The 14,253-nt window shown below is 44.1% G+C and overlaps 1 protein-coding gene across 3 annotated transcripts in view; it reads left to right on the forward strand.

Annotated features, from left to right (window-relative positions):
* Nucleotides 1–14,253, forward strand: part of LOC126524406 (ribosomal protein S6 kinase beta-1-like) — a 124,631-nt gene that overhangs the window by 66,748 nt on the left and 43,630 nt on the right. For all 3 annotated transcript variants that reach the window (XM_050172730.2, XM_055067292.1, XM_055067293.2), the window contains exons 11-13: nt 1,899–1,964; nt 3,597–3,737; nt 12,053–12,160. In XM_050172730.2, the coding sequence (XP_050028687.1) occupies nt 1,899–1,964; nt 3,597–3,737; nt 12,053–12,160 (315 nt within the window). The remainder of the gene's footprint in view (nt 1–1,898; nt 1,965–3,596; nt 3,738–12,052; nt 12,161–14,253) is intronic.

Genomic DNA, 14,253 nt, shown 5'->3' on the forward strand with positions numbered 1-14,253 from the left:
CCTTTGCCTGCACTCTGCCCCCACGGCTGATAGCGTTGCCCGCACTGAGATGACGCTCTCGGGAAAAGCGCCGGCAGCGTGGAGCGAATGCTTCGTCTGTCTCTCGCTCTGACGGGTCACCAGAACTCTAAATTATGCAACCTCCAATACTAAACGCGTGGTAAGACAGTTTACATGGTGCCACACCATCTCGGCACACCCACTCTGCACATGCAGCAGATTACTCCTGAAGCAGGGTGCGCGACTGCGTATGCGCTCAGCCGTGCCCCACGCTACCCGTGACTGTGCCCCCGCCAGCCTCCTCGCGCACGCTTGATCGCGTCAGCACGAGCTCACTCCCCTCCCCCTCTTTCCATTTGCTCATGCAGGAAGGCAGCACTAGTGAAGCCACCATCTCTCTTGTCTCACCCTCGCACACTTGCACCTAAAGCACATAGTGCCCGGGGCACGATAGGACCTTATCGCACTTGGACTTTATACAGAACATGAACATGACCCGGCTCCACTTCAGCGGTCGCTCTTGTCGCGTGGCGGCACACGATTTAAGAGGTGCATTTGCGAACAGCCGCTGGTAATTCAATTATTTCATCATCTGCATCTGTGGAAGTTTCCATTTATTGTCTATGCATTCCTCTACAGCACCAGTGAAACTTCATTTTATTGAAATTGCTTACAGACACACTTCATTATATTGAGGTTCTAAATATATTGTGTTCTATGGACAAGAGGTTATGAAAAGTTAAATGCTTCGTTATATGGAGGTTTAACTGCACCTAAATTTGAATGGAAATTTTCGCTCATGGACAACACTGCCGACACTGGCAAGGGATTTTCCACAGTAGGGAGCCCTTAAACACTAAAGGCAAATATTAGGTCAAGCAAAAGTGATAGAGTAGTGCTTCAGAATCTCTAAGGTGTCAATATTATTGCGAACACAGAACCTTAATAATCGAGAAATTGAGGTAAATGCAGGACATCATTAGGAGACTCCCCCGGGAAATTCAAGCACTTGCCCGATGACGAAAGCACTTCTCAGTTAAATTATGTCACTAGTACTCAACCACTGCTTGCACAAAACATCCTTGTATTGTATTATAAGATGAAATAAAATGCTACTTGACCAGTTCTATTTCATTTTTATACAAAAGAACTCGAGAAATTACCCTTGACGACGACGTGGGCGGTTGAACGGTTTAGTTTTCTCTCGACTCCGCGCCACCCGCGCTTTCACGTTTCAGTATTTATCGCGTAGTGCTGCGTTGGTTTTGCTGGCTCACGAAACTCGCACAAACTGCAAGTACCAGAGAATTAAACTTCCACCTGTTGTCGCGGGATGCACAAACGGTCTAAAACCCCTTCAGAATGGTCTACGCTACTTGGCCAAAAAGCAGCTGCAGCGGCGAATCCGCCACTCTTTCTTTATCTGTCTTGGCTCGGTACCGCTGTCTGTCGGGCGCCGCAGCAAAAGGTGGTGAGAATGTATGCAACGTCACCACTCCCCTGGTTGGGTAACGGCGGATTTATATTTCGAAAAAGGTATTCGGACCCTTCAAATGCAATTTTCTCGTAAACTAACTCTTTTCTTGGCACGAAACAAGTGTTGCGAAGTTTCTGGGGTGGTCTTTAAACAGTCCACGTCAACTTAATGTTAGCCTTTAGTATCCCTTTAACGTGTCGCATTAAAATGATAAACTGAGACTAGTGAAACACCTGTGGTATTGGCCCCATTAAGGGTGGTGGGATTTGCCACTTGAAGAAAATTGACTGAGTGTGTGGCAGTGTTAGCATCACAGTTTTAAAACATGTGTCATTATTTTAGTGCAAAAGAATCGCCAGATGGCATAGTCAAGATGTTTTGTGGTGGGTAATGTTTGCACATTTTGTGCCCGTTGTTTCAGATCCTGCGCTGTCGGCTCAATCTGCCTCCTTACCTGACACCTGATGCAAGGGATCTCTTAAGAAAGGTGAGAGGAGTTAAAGTGGGTCGCAGGTTATAAGGCATGGTTGCAGTATGTTGCGACTTGGTGCAGGGATGAGAGAAGAGAGGCATAAATGGATTCGCTCTCTTGCTCCCAACTGTTAGTTAAAGAAAGCAGCAAACATGCCAGGTTATTAAAAAAAGAAAACCAAGAAATTCAAAGTCAAAGCACACGTGTGGAAAATGCATAGAAGTGCGAATGTGCAAAGAGCGCTGGCTGCCATGCAGGCCTATTATTGCATTTGAATTGCTGAGCAGTGTACCTAAAATAGGAGCATGCGAGTGCTGATCTATAGATCTTGAATCACGTATCAAGTAAAAAAAAAGAAAAGTATAACAAGTTTTGAGGCTTACAGAAAATGTTCTGCAGCAAAAGCAGCTGCTCATACTCAAGGGTCTATTGTTACTATTGGGCCGTGAGATTGTGGTCAGCCCTCTGTAGCTTTGGTACTTATGCTGTTAAAGTGGCCATGTATTCTATAGCTCTCTTTTGAGCAAAACGAGAACAACGTAAAAACGGGAGTCAACATTTCGACAAGTGAACTTGTCTTTTTCGAGGCGACATATGCTTTCCTCGGCACAGTATATATAGGTAGGGTTCTTCTAAAGGGGAGATGGGGTAAGGTGGGTGGGCAAGGCAATGACCGAGGGTGTGCTAGCGACGATAGTCAAGAGGAACTTATGACGTCACGTCAAGATTGGAGAGGCAGACGGAATTAGCTAAGAAACAACCTACACCAGAATCTGAGAGACCACCAGCCGTTAGAACAGAATACTGTATTTACTCGCGTAACGAACGCACTCACGTGATGAATGCACCCTCCACTTTTCCAATCAAGACGTTTTTTTTTTTTTTTTTTTTTCTTGCGTGATAATTGCACCCTGAATTTGCTGCTGTGAAGCCCGTAGTCATAATCGTTTCAAAGAGAGCTTTAGAATCTATTCGCTATGCTGAATTTCAAGTTATAGGCAACAGCACTTATTTTTCATTGGGCAGCCTAGCGTTTATTTTTTTTTCTTTCCTCCCATTCTTTCTCTTTCTCTTTTTTCTTTCTTTTTTTATATACTAAATTCATTTTAGTAAATTTTATTTATTTGTTCCTTCCCCATAAGCACCATTTACTGCCACTTTTTTTAGTCTCTCTTTCAGAGAGACCATAGCTCACTGACCTCCAGCAGAGCAGATAATCCCCCCCCCCCCCCTTTCGTCCTGGCCCCTTCCACGAAAAGAAACACACGGTCAGCTGACACACGGTGCTATCGCATATTCCCTCACCAACGTTGAAATAGCACCCCTTTATTTTCAAGTCTACATCCTCGCTGCTAACACACCCTCGGTCATTGCCTCGCCCAGCTGCCTTACCCCCTTATATATGCTGTGCCGAGGAAAGCATGTGTCACCTTGAAAAAGACAAGCCCACTTGTCGAAACTTTGGCTCCCACTTTTACCTCATTCTCGTTTTGCTCATCGTCTTGAATTTGCATCTCCGGCCTTACCCATGTTTACCCTGGATAGCTGTCTTTTGTGGCTTGGGAAGAGTTTCTCCCATCACTACAGCTGTAAAACCATGTGAAGTTGCTGAGTCAAAATGCTTTGCTTGCTTCCTTTTGTACGTAGCTGCTAAGGCGCAACGTACTCCAGCGACTGGGCAGTGGACCTAATGATGCACGTGACATCAAGGCGCACCCCTTCTTCCGGCACGTCAACTGGGAGGATGTGCTGGCAAGGCGCGTGGAACCCCCCATCAAGCCACAGCTGGTGGGTCTCTTGTTGGGCCAAAGGGAAGCTCCTCCATACTGCTCCCCCTCGCCAATCAGATAAAACAGCTGCCCACTTCTCCATGATCTCTCTTGACTTTCATTCTTAGATTTCTGCATAGGGGAGAGGAAGTGCCACCATGTTTTTCCTGATGACATGTGAACTTGGTGAAGGTAGGCACGTGTTGCCACAGGCTGCGCTGTCGCGAGTAGTTGAAGCATCTTCACAGAAGGAGTACGCCTAATATTCTCTACATCTTGCATAATCTCATAAACTGTATGCATCGCAATACAGAAACACACATGGTTCTACAGTTGCCAGCCAATACCGTATTTACTCGAATCTAATGCGCACTTTTCTTCCAGATATCAGCAGCAGCAGCAGCCTGTTTTATGTCCACTGCAGGACAAAGGCCTCTCCCTGCGATCTCCAATTACCCCTGTCCTGCGCCAACCGATTCCAACTAGCACCCGCAAATTTCCTAATTTCATTGCTCCACCTAGTCTTCTGTAGTCCTCGATTGCGTTTTCCTTCTCTTGGTACCCATTCTGTAACCCTAATGGTCCAACGGTTATCTAACCGGCGCATTACATGACCTGCCGAGCTCCATTTTTTTCTCTTGATATGTTAATTAGAATATCGTCTATGCCCATTTGCTCTCCGATCCAAACCGCTCTTTTTCTGTCGCTTAACGTAGTGCCTAGCAATCTGCATTCCATCGCTCTTTGCGTGGTGCTTACCGTAAAAACCAGACTATAGGTCGGACCGGAATATAGGTCGACCCCCCAACTAACCGATTTTAAAAATGAAAAAAATCTTTTTCAGTGGCAAAAGTACCGAAAGACGCCCTTACCTTGAAACAAATGAGACTCAGCCAGTGGCACAGTGGTGACAGTATTTATTTAAATGCTGCTCGCATGTGCACCTGGCCAAGTTTTTGGCCGTATCGCACGACCATCGACCTGCGTGCTTGTCAGCACCTTATTAACGGCGCTGAGCGGCGAAACAAATGAGATACGCGCATGCGTACACATGTGCTTACTTTCGCTATTTCGCCACTCTGTGCAGTGATGATAAGGTGCTGACAAACACGCAGGTTGATGGTCGCGCGATACTGTTAAAAGTTGGCCGGGTGTACAGCACACAGAAGGGCATGAAGTGCGCAAGCATTCATGCAAGATTCGGACGATTCCGAATCAGTCATCTGAACTAGAGTCGGGTGACAAGTGCTTCTCGCTGCCCACGTCCCGTAGAGCATCGTCCTCTGTGCCGTCCAGCGCAAAGCGCTTCCTCTTCACGAATCATCGCACCCATGATGGTGAGCCCTTGAATTGCGCCCTCGTCAGTTCAGAGGTGCGCGCGATCTCTACCGCTTTCAAACGGATGCATTCGGCAGTCACAGGCAGTGTTCTTACACACAGCTCTCGGACGAACTCCGCAACCTTCTCTTCCAGTTCTGGATACGCTGTGGTCGTTTTCTTTTGTTGCCGCAAGTTGTGGATGACGTTTTATTTTGGTTGCTGCAAGTTGTGACACGCTGCTTGCTTCTGCCTCTGCCACTACCGAATGCTCTTTTTGGATACTCCAAATTCGCGCTGTGCCGCCAGGTTGCCGTGGGCTTCCGCGTACTCGATCGCCTTTTTCTTGAAGGTGACGTTGAATTGCTGTTGGCTTCCGCTCATATTGAAACAAAATCTGAAAAAGCAGCCTTTAAGCAATACAACTTCGTGGCAATGGAAACGCAAACTGGCGGTGCCACAATGCCGCCACGCTGTGCTGCTGCTGATGGCGATGACGGCTGTTTACTTCATCTGCCCATTGGCGGAAAAACTACGGAAGTCTTGCAACAATGTCCGGTATATAAGACGAGGGTCGACTTTTCGCGATGGTCTTTTTTTTTTTTTAAGTTCAACCTATATTCCGGTTTTTATGGTAACTTGTTCTCAAGCTTCTTTGTCAGTCTCCAAGTCTCCGCCCCATATGTCAGCACTGGTAAAATGCACTGATGGCACACCTTCCTTTTCAATGGTAATGGTAAGCTTCCAGTCAGGAGCTGGCAATGTCTGCCGTGAGCAATCCAACCCATTTTTATTCTTCTGTTAATTTCCTTCTCATGATCAAGGTTCCCTGTGATTAATTGACCTAGGTAAACGTACTCCTTCACAGACTCTAGAGGCCAACTGGTGATCCTGAACTCTTGTTCCTTTGCCCGGCTATTTATCATTATCTTTGTCTGCTGCATATTAATCTTCAACCGCACTCTTACACTCTCTCTGTTAAGGTCCTCAATCATTTGTTGTAACTCATGTGCATTGTTGCTGAATAGAACAATATCATTGGCAAACCAAAGGTTGCTGAGGTATTTGCAGTCGATCCTTACTCCTATGCCTTCCCAGTTTAATAGCTTGAATACTTCTTCTAAACACGCAGTGAATAGCATTGGAGAGATTGTGTCTCCCTGTCTGACCCCTTTCTTTAAAAGTGTCTTCCTGCTTTCCTTCTGTAGAATTAAGGCAGCTGTAGAACCTCTGTAGATATTTTCTAAGGTATTTACGTAAGCGTTCTGCAGTCCTTGATTACGTAATGCTGCTATGACTGTTGGTATCTGTACTGAATCAAATGCCGTTTCATAATCTATGAAAGCCATATAGAGAGGCTTATTATACTCTGAGGATTTCTCAATAACATGATTAATGACATGGATGTGATCCATTGTAGAGTATCCCTTCCTGAAGCCCACCTGTTCTCTTGGTTGACTAAAGTCCAGCGTTGCCCTTATTCTATTGGAGATTATTTTGATGAATATTTTATATAATACTGGGAGTAAGCTAATGGGCCTATAATTTTTCAATTCTTTAACGTCTCCCTTTTTGTGGATTAGTATAATGTTTGCATTCTTCCAGTTTTCTGGGACCCTTGCAGTCGATAGACACTTTGTATAAAGAGCTGCCAGTTTTCCAAGCATTATGTCTCCTCCATCTTTGATTAAATCGACTGTTATTCCACCTTCTCCTGCCGCTCTTCCTCGTTTCCTGTCTTGCAAGGCCCTTCTGACCTCATCGCTAGTTATAGGAGGAGTTTCTGTATCCTTTTCATTACTGTTTCTAACGGGGGTATCCTGACTCGTTTCGGTACTGTACAGGTCAGTATAGAATTCTTCCGCTGCTTTTACTTTACTTTCGAGATTGCCGATGATGATGATGATGGTGTGTCCTATGCCCAGTTTCCTTCTCACTGATTTCAGGCTGCGTCCATTTTACGGCTTTTTCCGTCTTTCTCACGTTATAGTTTCGAATATCCCTTATTTTCGCCTTGTTGATCAATTTTGACAGTTCCGCAAATTCTATCATATCTCTTGAGTTGGACACTTTCACTTTTTGTCGTTTCTTTATTAGGTCCTTTGTTACTTGGGAGAGCTTGCCTACTGGTTGCCTTGGTGCCTTGCCTCCCACTTCAAATGCTGCCTCTGAAGCCAACCTAGTTACGGTTTCATTCATTAGCTCTATGTCATCATCATCTTTCTGTTCTAAGGTTGCATATTTGTGTGCAAGTACCAGTCTGAATTTGTCTGCTTTTACCCTTACTGCCTCTAGGTTGACCTGTTCTTTCATCACCAATTTTGCTCTTTCTCTCTTCAAATTGAGGTGAACCCTAGCCCTCACTAACCTAAGATCACTGCACTTTACCCTACCTATAACTTCTACATCCTGCATTATGCTGGGATCAGCAGAAAGTATGAAGTCAATTTCATTTCTTGTTTCGCCATTAGGGCTTTTCCAGGTCCACTTTCTGCTGCTACGCTTCCTGAAAAAGGTGTTCATTATTCGAAGCTTATTCCTTTCTGCGAATTCTACCAGCATCTCTCCTCTAGTGTTCCTAGAATCGATGCTGTAGTTGCCAATTGCTTACTCACCAGCCTGCTTTGTCCCCTCTTTTGCATTGAAGTCACCCATTACTACAGTATACTTAGTTTGTACTTTTCTCATCGCTAATTCAACATCTTCATAAAACTGACCTACTTCCTCGTCGTCGTGACTGGATGTTGGAGCGTAGGTTTGTACTACCTTTAATCTATACCTCTCATTAAGCTTCATTACGACCACAGCTACCCTCTCATTAATGCTGTAGATTTGTCAATGTTGCCCGCTATGTTCTTATGGATTAGGAATCCTACCCCGTATTGCTTCTTATCTGGGAGACCTCTATAGCAGAGGGCATGTCCGTTATTCAGCAATGTATAACTGCCTCACCAGTTGCTGGCATAGTCAACCGTTTTAAGGGTGGCGTAGCTTTCGCATAGCGATAAATGGCCTATTACCCGATTTTTAGAAAATCACGCTTTCAGTGTCTGTAACTCTTTTTCTGATTCCAAAATATCTTCACTGAGAACCACGTAGAAGTGCTCTAAAAAATTTGTTGCATCAGGCAATGGCGTGAAAACCTTCACGGAAATCACGAAAGAAATGATGTTTTTCCTGCTACAATGTCTCTGGAATGGCACAACTGAGCACCACCATCTTGGTCTTATCAGAAAGCGCATTTCTCTGTCTTCAAATTTGCCGCTTCAGCTATCTCCTTCACACAGAAACAAGCACCCAAAAAACATGTTTGAAGGTGATTCCGAAGTCATGGACTGGCCGTGCCTGCCACATGACTCCAGCACGCTTTGCCCATTGGTTCGGCCCTCACTTTGTTGGGGCAGCGCCTCCTCTAACTAAATGCCTGCAACGTTGCTTCCTTTCACATTGGAGGCTCCCTGCCGTACTTGCGAGCTGGAATCGCGAGGTGGCACTCGCAACCGTACTGCTGGAGTCACGTGACTCCCGCCGGGGCAGCTTGCTGCCAGCAGGCAGGGTTTGTAGCCTTGCATTCGTGGCCGGCGCAGGAGGCCGTAGTCTAGGGATGCCTCTGTACGAAAACTGTCAAAACATTGGACACAACTGGCTTTGGCAGCCACTCCGTGAGTCTTTCTTGAAGTCCATAGTGTGGAGGTCCTGACTGCACACCACAGAGCACTAAAGGGTAACTTGATGGTACTTAATCCTTACTCGAAATCACCATAGCTCCTGGTCATGCAAACTGCTTTCGGAAGGCATTTCGTGGAAAGACACGCCCAGGTCTGTTTTCTGCGTTAAAATTAGACTCCTGTACATTGTCATGGCTACGTAACTTTCTAATTGAGAGCACTTTACCTCTGTTAATGACTTCAATTCCCCCAAATCTAACGTTACTTCTGGTGTGCCACAAGGAAGCGTCTTTTGGGACCTCTGTTGTTTCTAATCTATATAAATGATCTGCCTAACAACATATCATCTTGCATACAAATGTTCGTCAATGACTGCATAATCTACCGTCCAGTAACCAATAGTGATGATCATATAGCGCTCCGAGACCTAGAGATAGTGAACCAGTGGTGTACTACATGGCTCATGACACTAAACGTGTCAAAATGTAAAACAATGTCTTTCACCCGGAAACTTGTTAATTTGCAGTTTATCTACCACATTAACAATAGTATTATATCCCCGACTACACAGTATAAGTATCTTGGCGTGCACCTTATTCTACCCTCTACATTATGTGTGTCTCTGCCAATGTATCCAAATCATTAGGTTTTTTGCGCCGGAATTTGCGCAGTGTTCCATCTGCCTTGTGTAGAATTTCCTACTTCACGTTCGTGCAACCCCAGCTTGAGTATGCGTCTCCCATTTGGTCTCCACACCAGCATCGCCTAATTGAAGTGCCAGAAATCGTTCAGAATAGGGCAAGTCGTTTCATTACTCATAATTACAGCACCCAGTCTAGCATTACGCAGATCAAAGCCGAACTATTGTTGCAGAGTTCCAGAGTACTCGTTGTGATATTGCATTGCTGTCATTTTTGTATAAATTCATTTACTCTGACAGATTATCCCTACCATGTTTGAAACACCACGTCTTCACATCACTCAGATTGCACAATAATTTCAGCTATGTCCCCGTAGATGGATCGACACAAACATTTAACTTTTCACCGCTGCCTCGCGCTATCTGTCTCTGGAACAGCCTTCCGGATACCATTGCTTCACTCAGAAATCATGATGCCTTTTGCAGTAATTTGGTCAAACATTTTTCTCCACACTCTGCGTAGGGTTGAGCTAGTGCACGGGTACTTATCAATCCCATTACATTTACGTTTTCAATGTATTGCCACCTGTTATGCCATATGTTTGTTTTCTGTTGTTGTTTTTTTTTACGTTATGCTGTGTATAACATCTCAACGCAAAGTACCTTGCTGCTTTTATGTAATACTTCTTGCTGTTCTTGCTGTTTTTATGCAATTCTTATCTGTTCATTCCTTTTCCTTTTTTTTATCTATGTTTTTGACATCTTTCTGTACCTATGTAAATTTCATCGTTTTGTGCCAATGTTTATCTTTTTATGTTTATGCATCAATATCTTTTTACCGATTGTATCTTGTGATAAACTGTACCATATGCCCCCCTCACGCTATGCCTCTTCGTAAGCCTGTGAGGTCTTTCTAAATAAATAAATAAATTATTAAATATAAAATGTTTTGCGGTTAAGCATACTAAAAGTGGGAAGAGGCCACTGTTACTAGACACAGTGTGTATTTCACATGCGCCTGCCGTCTCTTGCCACAGTACGAGCACCAATATGCCAGATGAGGTACTGGCTGGCCTTTAGAGCTATTCCAGACATGCCTGTGGCAGTTTAAGCCCTTGGGGTTAGTAAAATGCATGCATTCATATTGATACATGCATATTGCATGTTTCTTGTGGACGATGAAGATGACGAATGCTCTCTGTGGCTCTCTAGCGGTCGGCTGAACTGGCCAGCGCTGCAGTTATCTTTTGTAAATATACGTTGTAAATAGTCTCCAGTTCTTAATCCTTTGTTCGCATAACATTTTGGTGGAGGTGCTGGGAATATAGTTCGCGTAACAACATTCTCGGACTACCCAATTTTCCAAAATTTTTCACAGCCCTCTAGGCAGTTGGAAAAATCAGACGCTGACTTCAGTTAAAAATGCTCATCTCCAACGTCACTCGTATCCTATGGCTCTACTGAATGAGATAAAGCAAGCATATAGCTCTCATTGAAAAAAAAAAGTTGTGTTAGTCAGTCGGTTTTCTTTCTAGATGTCGATTTGGTTTTCCTATGTGACAGGAAGCTAACAGTCTATCACGCTATTTTTTCAATCTCATGTTAATTACTGTCATTTGGTCTGGGACACATTAAAAATTAATCTTAGCAGACTGTTGGTATTGCAAAAAAAAAAAAGAGCTGTGGGGCATATTGCTGGTAGTATCAGTTATAGAGTACACACTACAGCTTTTTTTGTTCATTATAATACTATTTGCATTACCACTACTTTTGAATGTTGGTTACTCTATTAGATTTTCACCACCTGCATTGACTGAGTTTCTGAAATCTTGCTGTTCCTTGAACCAGAACAAACTAAGGTAACCAAACTTTGCAATTCCTGATGCGAATGATCCTAAATACATACAAAACAAATATAAATGGATTTTATTTACCATCACACTTAAAGTACCTGACATAGTTGCTTAGTGGCTCCGGTGTAGGGCTGCTAAGCATAGGGTCGCGGTGTAGAATCCCAGCCACGGCGGCCACATTTTGATAGTAGCAAAATGCGAAAACACCCATGTACTTAGATTTAGGTGCATGTTAAAGAACCCCAGGTGGTCAAAATTTCCGGAGTCCCCCACTACGGCGTGCCTCATGGTCAGATAATGGTTTTGGCTTGTGAAACCCCATAATTTTTTTGCACTTAAAGAATTTAAGCAACAATTTATAATGTCCAGTATATAATTGTTTATGAGAGACTTCTAAAATATTTCATTTATTAAAATTTGTATTTGCAAACTTTCAATTTTGTGATACTGCTTTCAGAGGTTGAAACATTTTAATGCTGTATATATGAATGTTTATTCTTTCGATTGCTATTTGTTTGAATCTAATCTTGTACGTATGTTAACACTTTGATTGCTGACTTTGTTTTTGATTCTCTGCCATGTATTTACTTACGTTGGACCTCGGGCGCACTCAAGCTACACTTGTGTAAATTTTAGTCGGGGGTCCTTTCCCCGTATGGGAAAAATTAAGGCAATTTTCATTTTCAACACTGACAGTAGATTCTAGAATGACATCGGCGCTGTGTGTGCAATACGGTGGCGCACTAGTTAAAAGTTCCTATAGCTGGTGCCCATCAATACAATTCTTAACATCACATTAAACTGTTCTCGAACGCTTTGTTGTGACGCTGCTGGTTGCTTTTTTGTTTGTGCCCAGCTGAATGACGAGGACGTGTCGCAGTTTGACACCAAGTTCACCAAGCAGACGCCCATCGACAGTCCGGACGATGGAATGCTTTCGGACAGTGTCAACCAGGTGTTTGTGGTGAGTGCTGGAATGTGGCTGGAGTGACCCAGGTTTTTGTATATTTTTTTCCGGTCTTCTGGCTCTGTTTCTTTTTTTTTTTTCTTCATTGTATGTGTGCTGCGAGGTGTTCACTGTCACAACAGGACTGTTTGTTGGCCAAGTTGGTGTTTGTTGAAGGGGATATTTTTTGCCACACATTAAGGCGCACACCAAAGGAAGAAACATAAATGGCGGCACAGATGACACTTCCAGCTGATTTTTTTTTGGGTGCTGACCCACGAATAAACGGACATACACATGTGCACAAGCTATTCACAAACTTAGGATATGCAATGGTCGAACAGTCTGGTCTCCAATTGGTAAAGCATGACTGACGTATCACTAATACAGCTTGAGTCTCTTTTTTCTATAGTATGCTTTCATTAGCTCACGTGCTGTCGGATTCTTACTTCTACTGAGAATCTTAATCTCTTGGAAACACTTGCAGGCCTTGCAGTGCGCTGGCAAATGTGCCATGCCATCTTTCATTAGATTTACGTCGTGTTCCTTGGCTTGATCATTTATACAGTGCCCGGTCTTGCCAATGGAGGACTTGCTGCAGAAAGAGAAATGTTATAGACCACCCCCGTGGCACATTTCTCGTAAGTCGTACGATGTTTCTTGCCGCAGCCTTGGCAGCCTGTCGCCTCGCAAGCATGCTCAGCAGAGTTGAATCAGCTTAACGGGGGCAGAAAAGACAATGGGTTCCTCATACTGACCTGCCACCTTCTTGAGGTTATGGGTGACCTTATGAACATAAGGAAACACTGCAGGTCTTACAGTTCTAATACTTTCTTCCTCTCTTGTGGCACTTGTACTTTTTACCTTTCCTAAAAGGGTTTCAGTGACTGAAGTCGCTGGATCTGATTATTGAAAGATGCCTGCTTCGTGTCTATACATGATTTCCTGTGGGCAGACTTCAGGCAGAGCATAGCAGTTCCACGCTTGACAATTTTAGAATGACAAGAGTCATACATCAGCACCCATTTCTTGGCACGTGGAAAATATAGCCAACGGGCTCATGTCCCTATGATCATGAGGCAGCAGCTAAGACGCAGCAATGAAATAAACTCGTGATAGCCAAGCGGATCTTGAGGTTTCTTTTTATTCCTAGGTGAACACCCAAATTAAATCATTGGAAGTGCCACCCATGCTGCCGTCAGTATTTCTTCCTTTTTAGGGTGTCTTAATTTGTGGCAAAATGTATGTCCTTCACTGTCACAGTCCATGTAAGAACCGGGGCTTATATTTGTAGAGTGTTCTCAGTGGGCTTCCATGGCTACTGGTTGCGTGTGTGTGTGTGTGTGTGTGTGTGTGTGTGTGTGTGTGCGTGCGTGTGTGTGCGTGTGTGTGTGCGTGCGTGTGCAAACCCTTATTGGAAGTGACATGTTTGTTTCTCGGAACATGAAGTGTTAGAAAGAGGAGTGCAGAAAACATGAAAACAGTATAGAATCTCAATTATACAAATCTCTAAGGAAGGCTAAAAATATTTATATCACCCAAAATTCGTATCACCCAAAAACCCCCCAAAAAAATTTGAAATTAAGCAACTTTTGCTTTATTGCCATTTAAATCTTAATTGCAATAAGATGACCGACTTGATCAAAATATTATATTCTTTATATATTTTTTCCGCAATCCTAAGACCTTCCTTGAGCCTTCTCCGCGTGCCTCTCTCCCGTTGCCTTTCCACACCTTCGAACACGAATGGGCTGTGCCCACAACTCTGTGCCACGCCACCCTCCGAAACATGAATAGACCGCGCCAACTGCACTGCTCCCAGATGGCTCGCTGTCATTCAGCACAGTTCTGCAAACAGCTTAATCGCTTGCGTTCGTCTTTGTTGGTTGCGTTGAAATCATTCCTGGCCATGTGGTTTCTCAGCCTCGTTTGACTCGCCCCCGAAACGGAAGATGGCTGGTCTGCCCGCTGATCATCAGCAGTGCACGATGTTGCCGGTGAAAAGAAAGTGCACATCTATATATTTGGAAACTTGGAACGTGCTTGCATCGGATAGCGACGACGGCAGTGATGATGCGGCAGGGCAGGCTGCTTCAGCATTCTCCTCACAG

This window comes from Dermacentor andersoni, chromosome 3, assembly GCF_023375885.2.
Source record: "Dermacentor andersoni chromosome 3, qqDerAnde1_hic_scaffold, whole genome shotgun sequence".
Lineage (NCBI taxonomy): Eukaryota > Metazoa > Arthropoda > Arachnida > Ixodida > Ixodidae > Dermacentor > Dermacentor andersoni.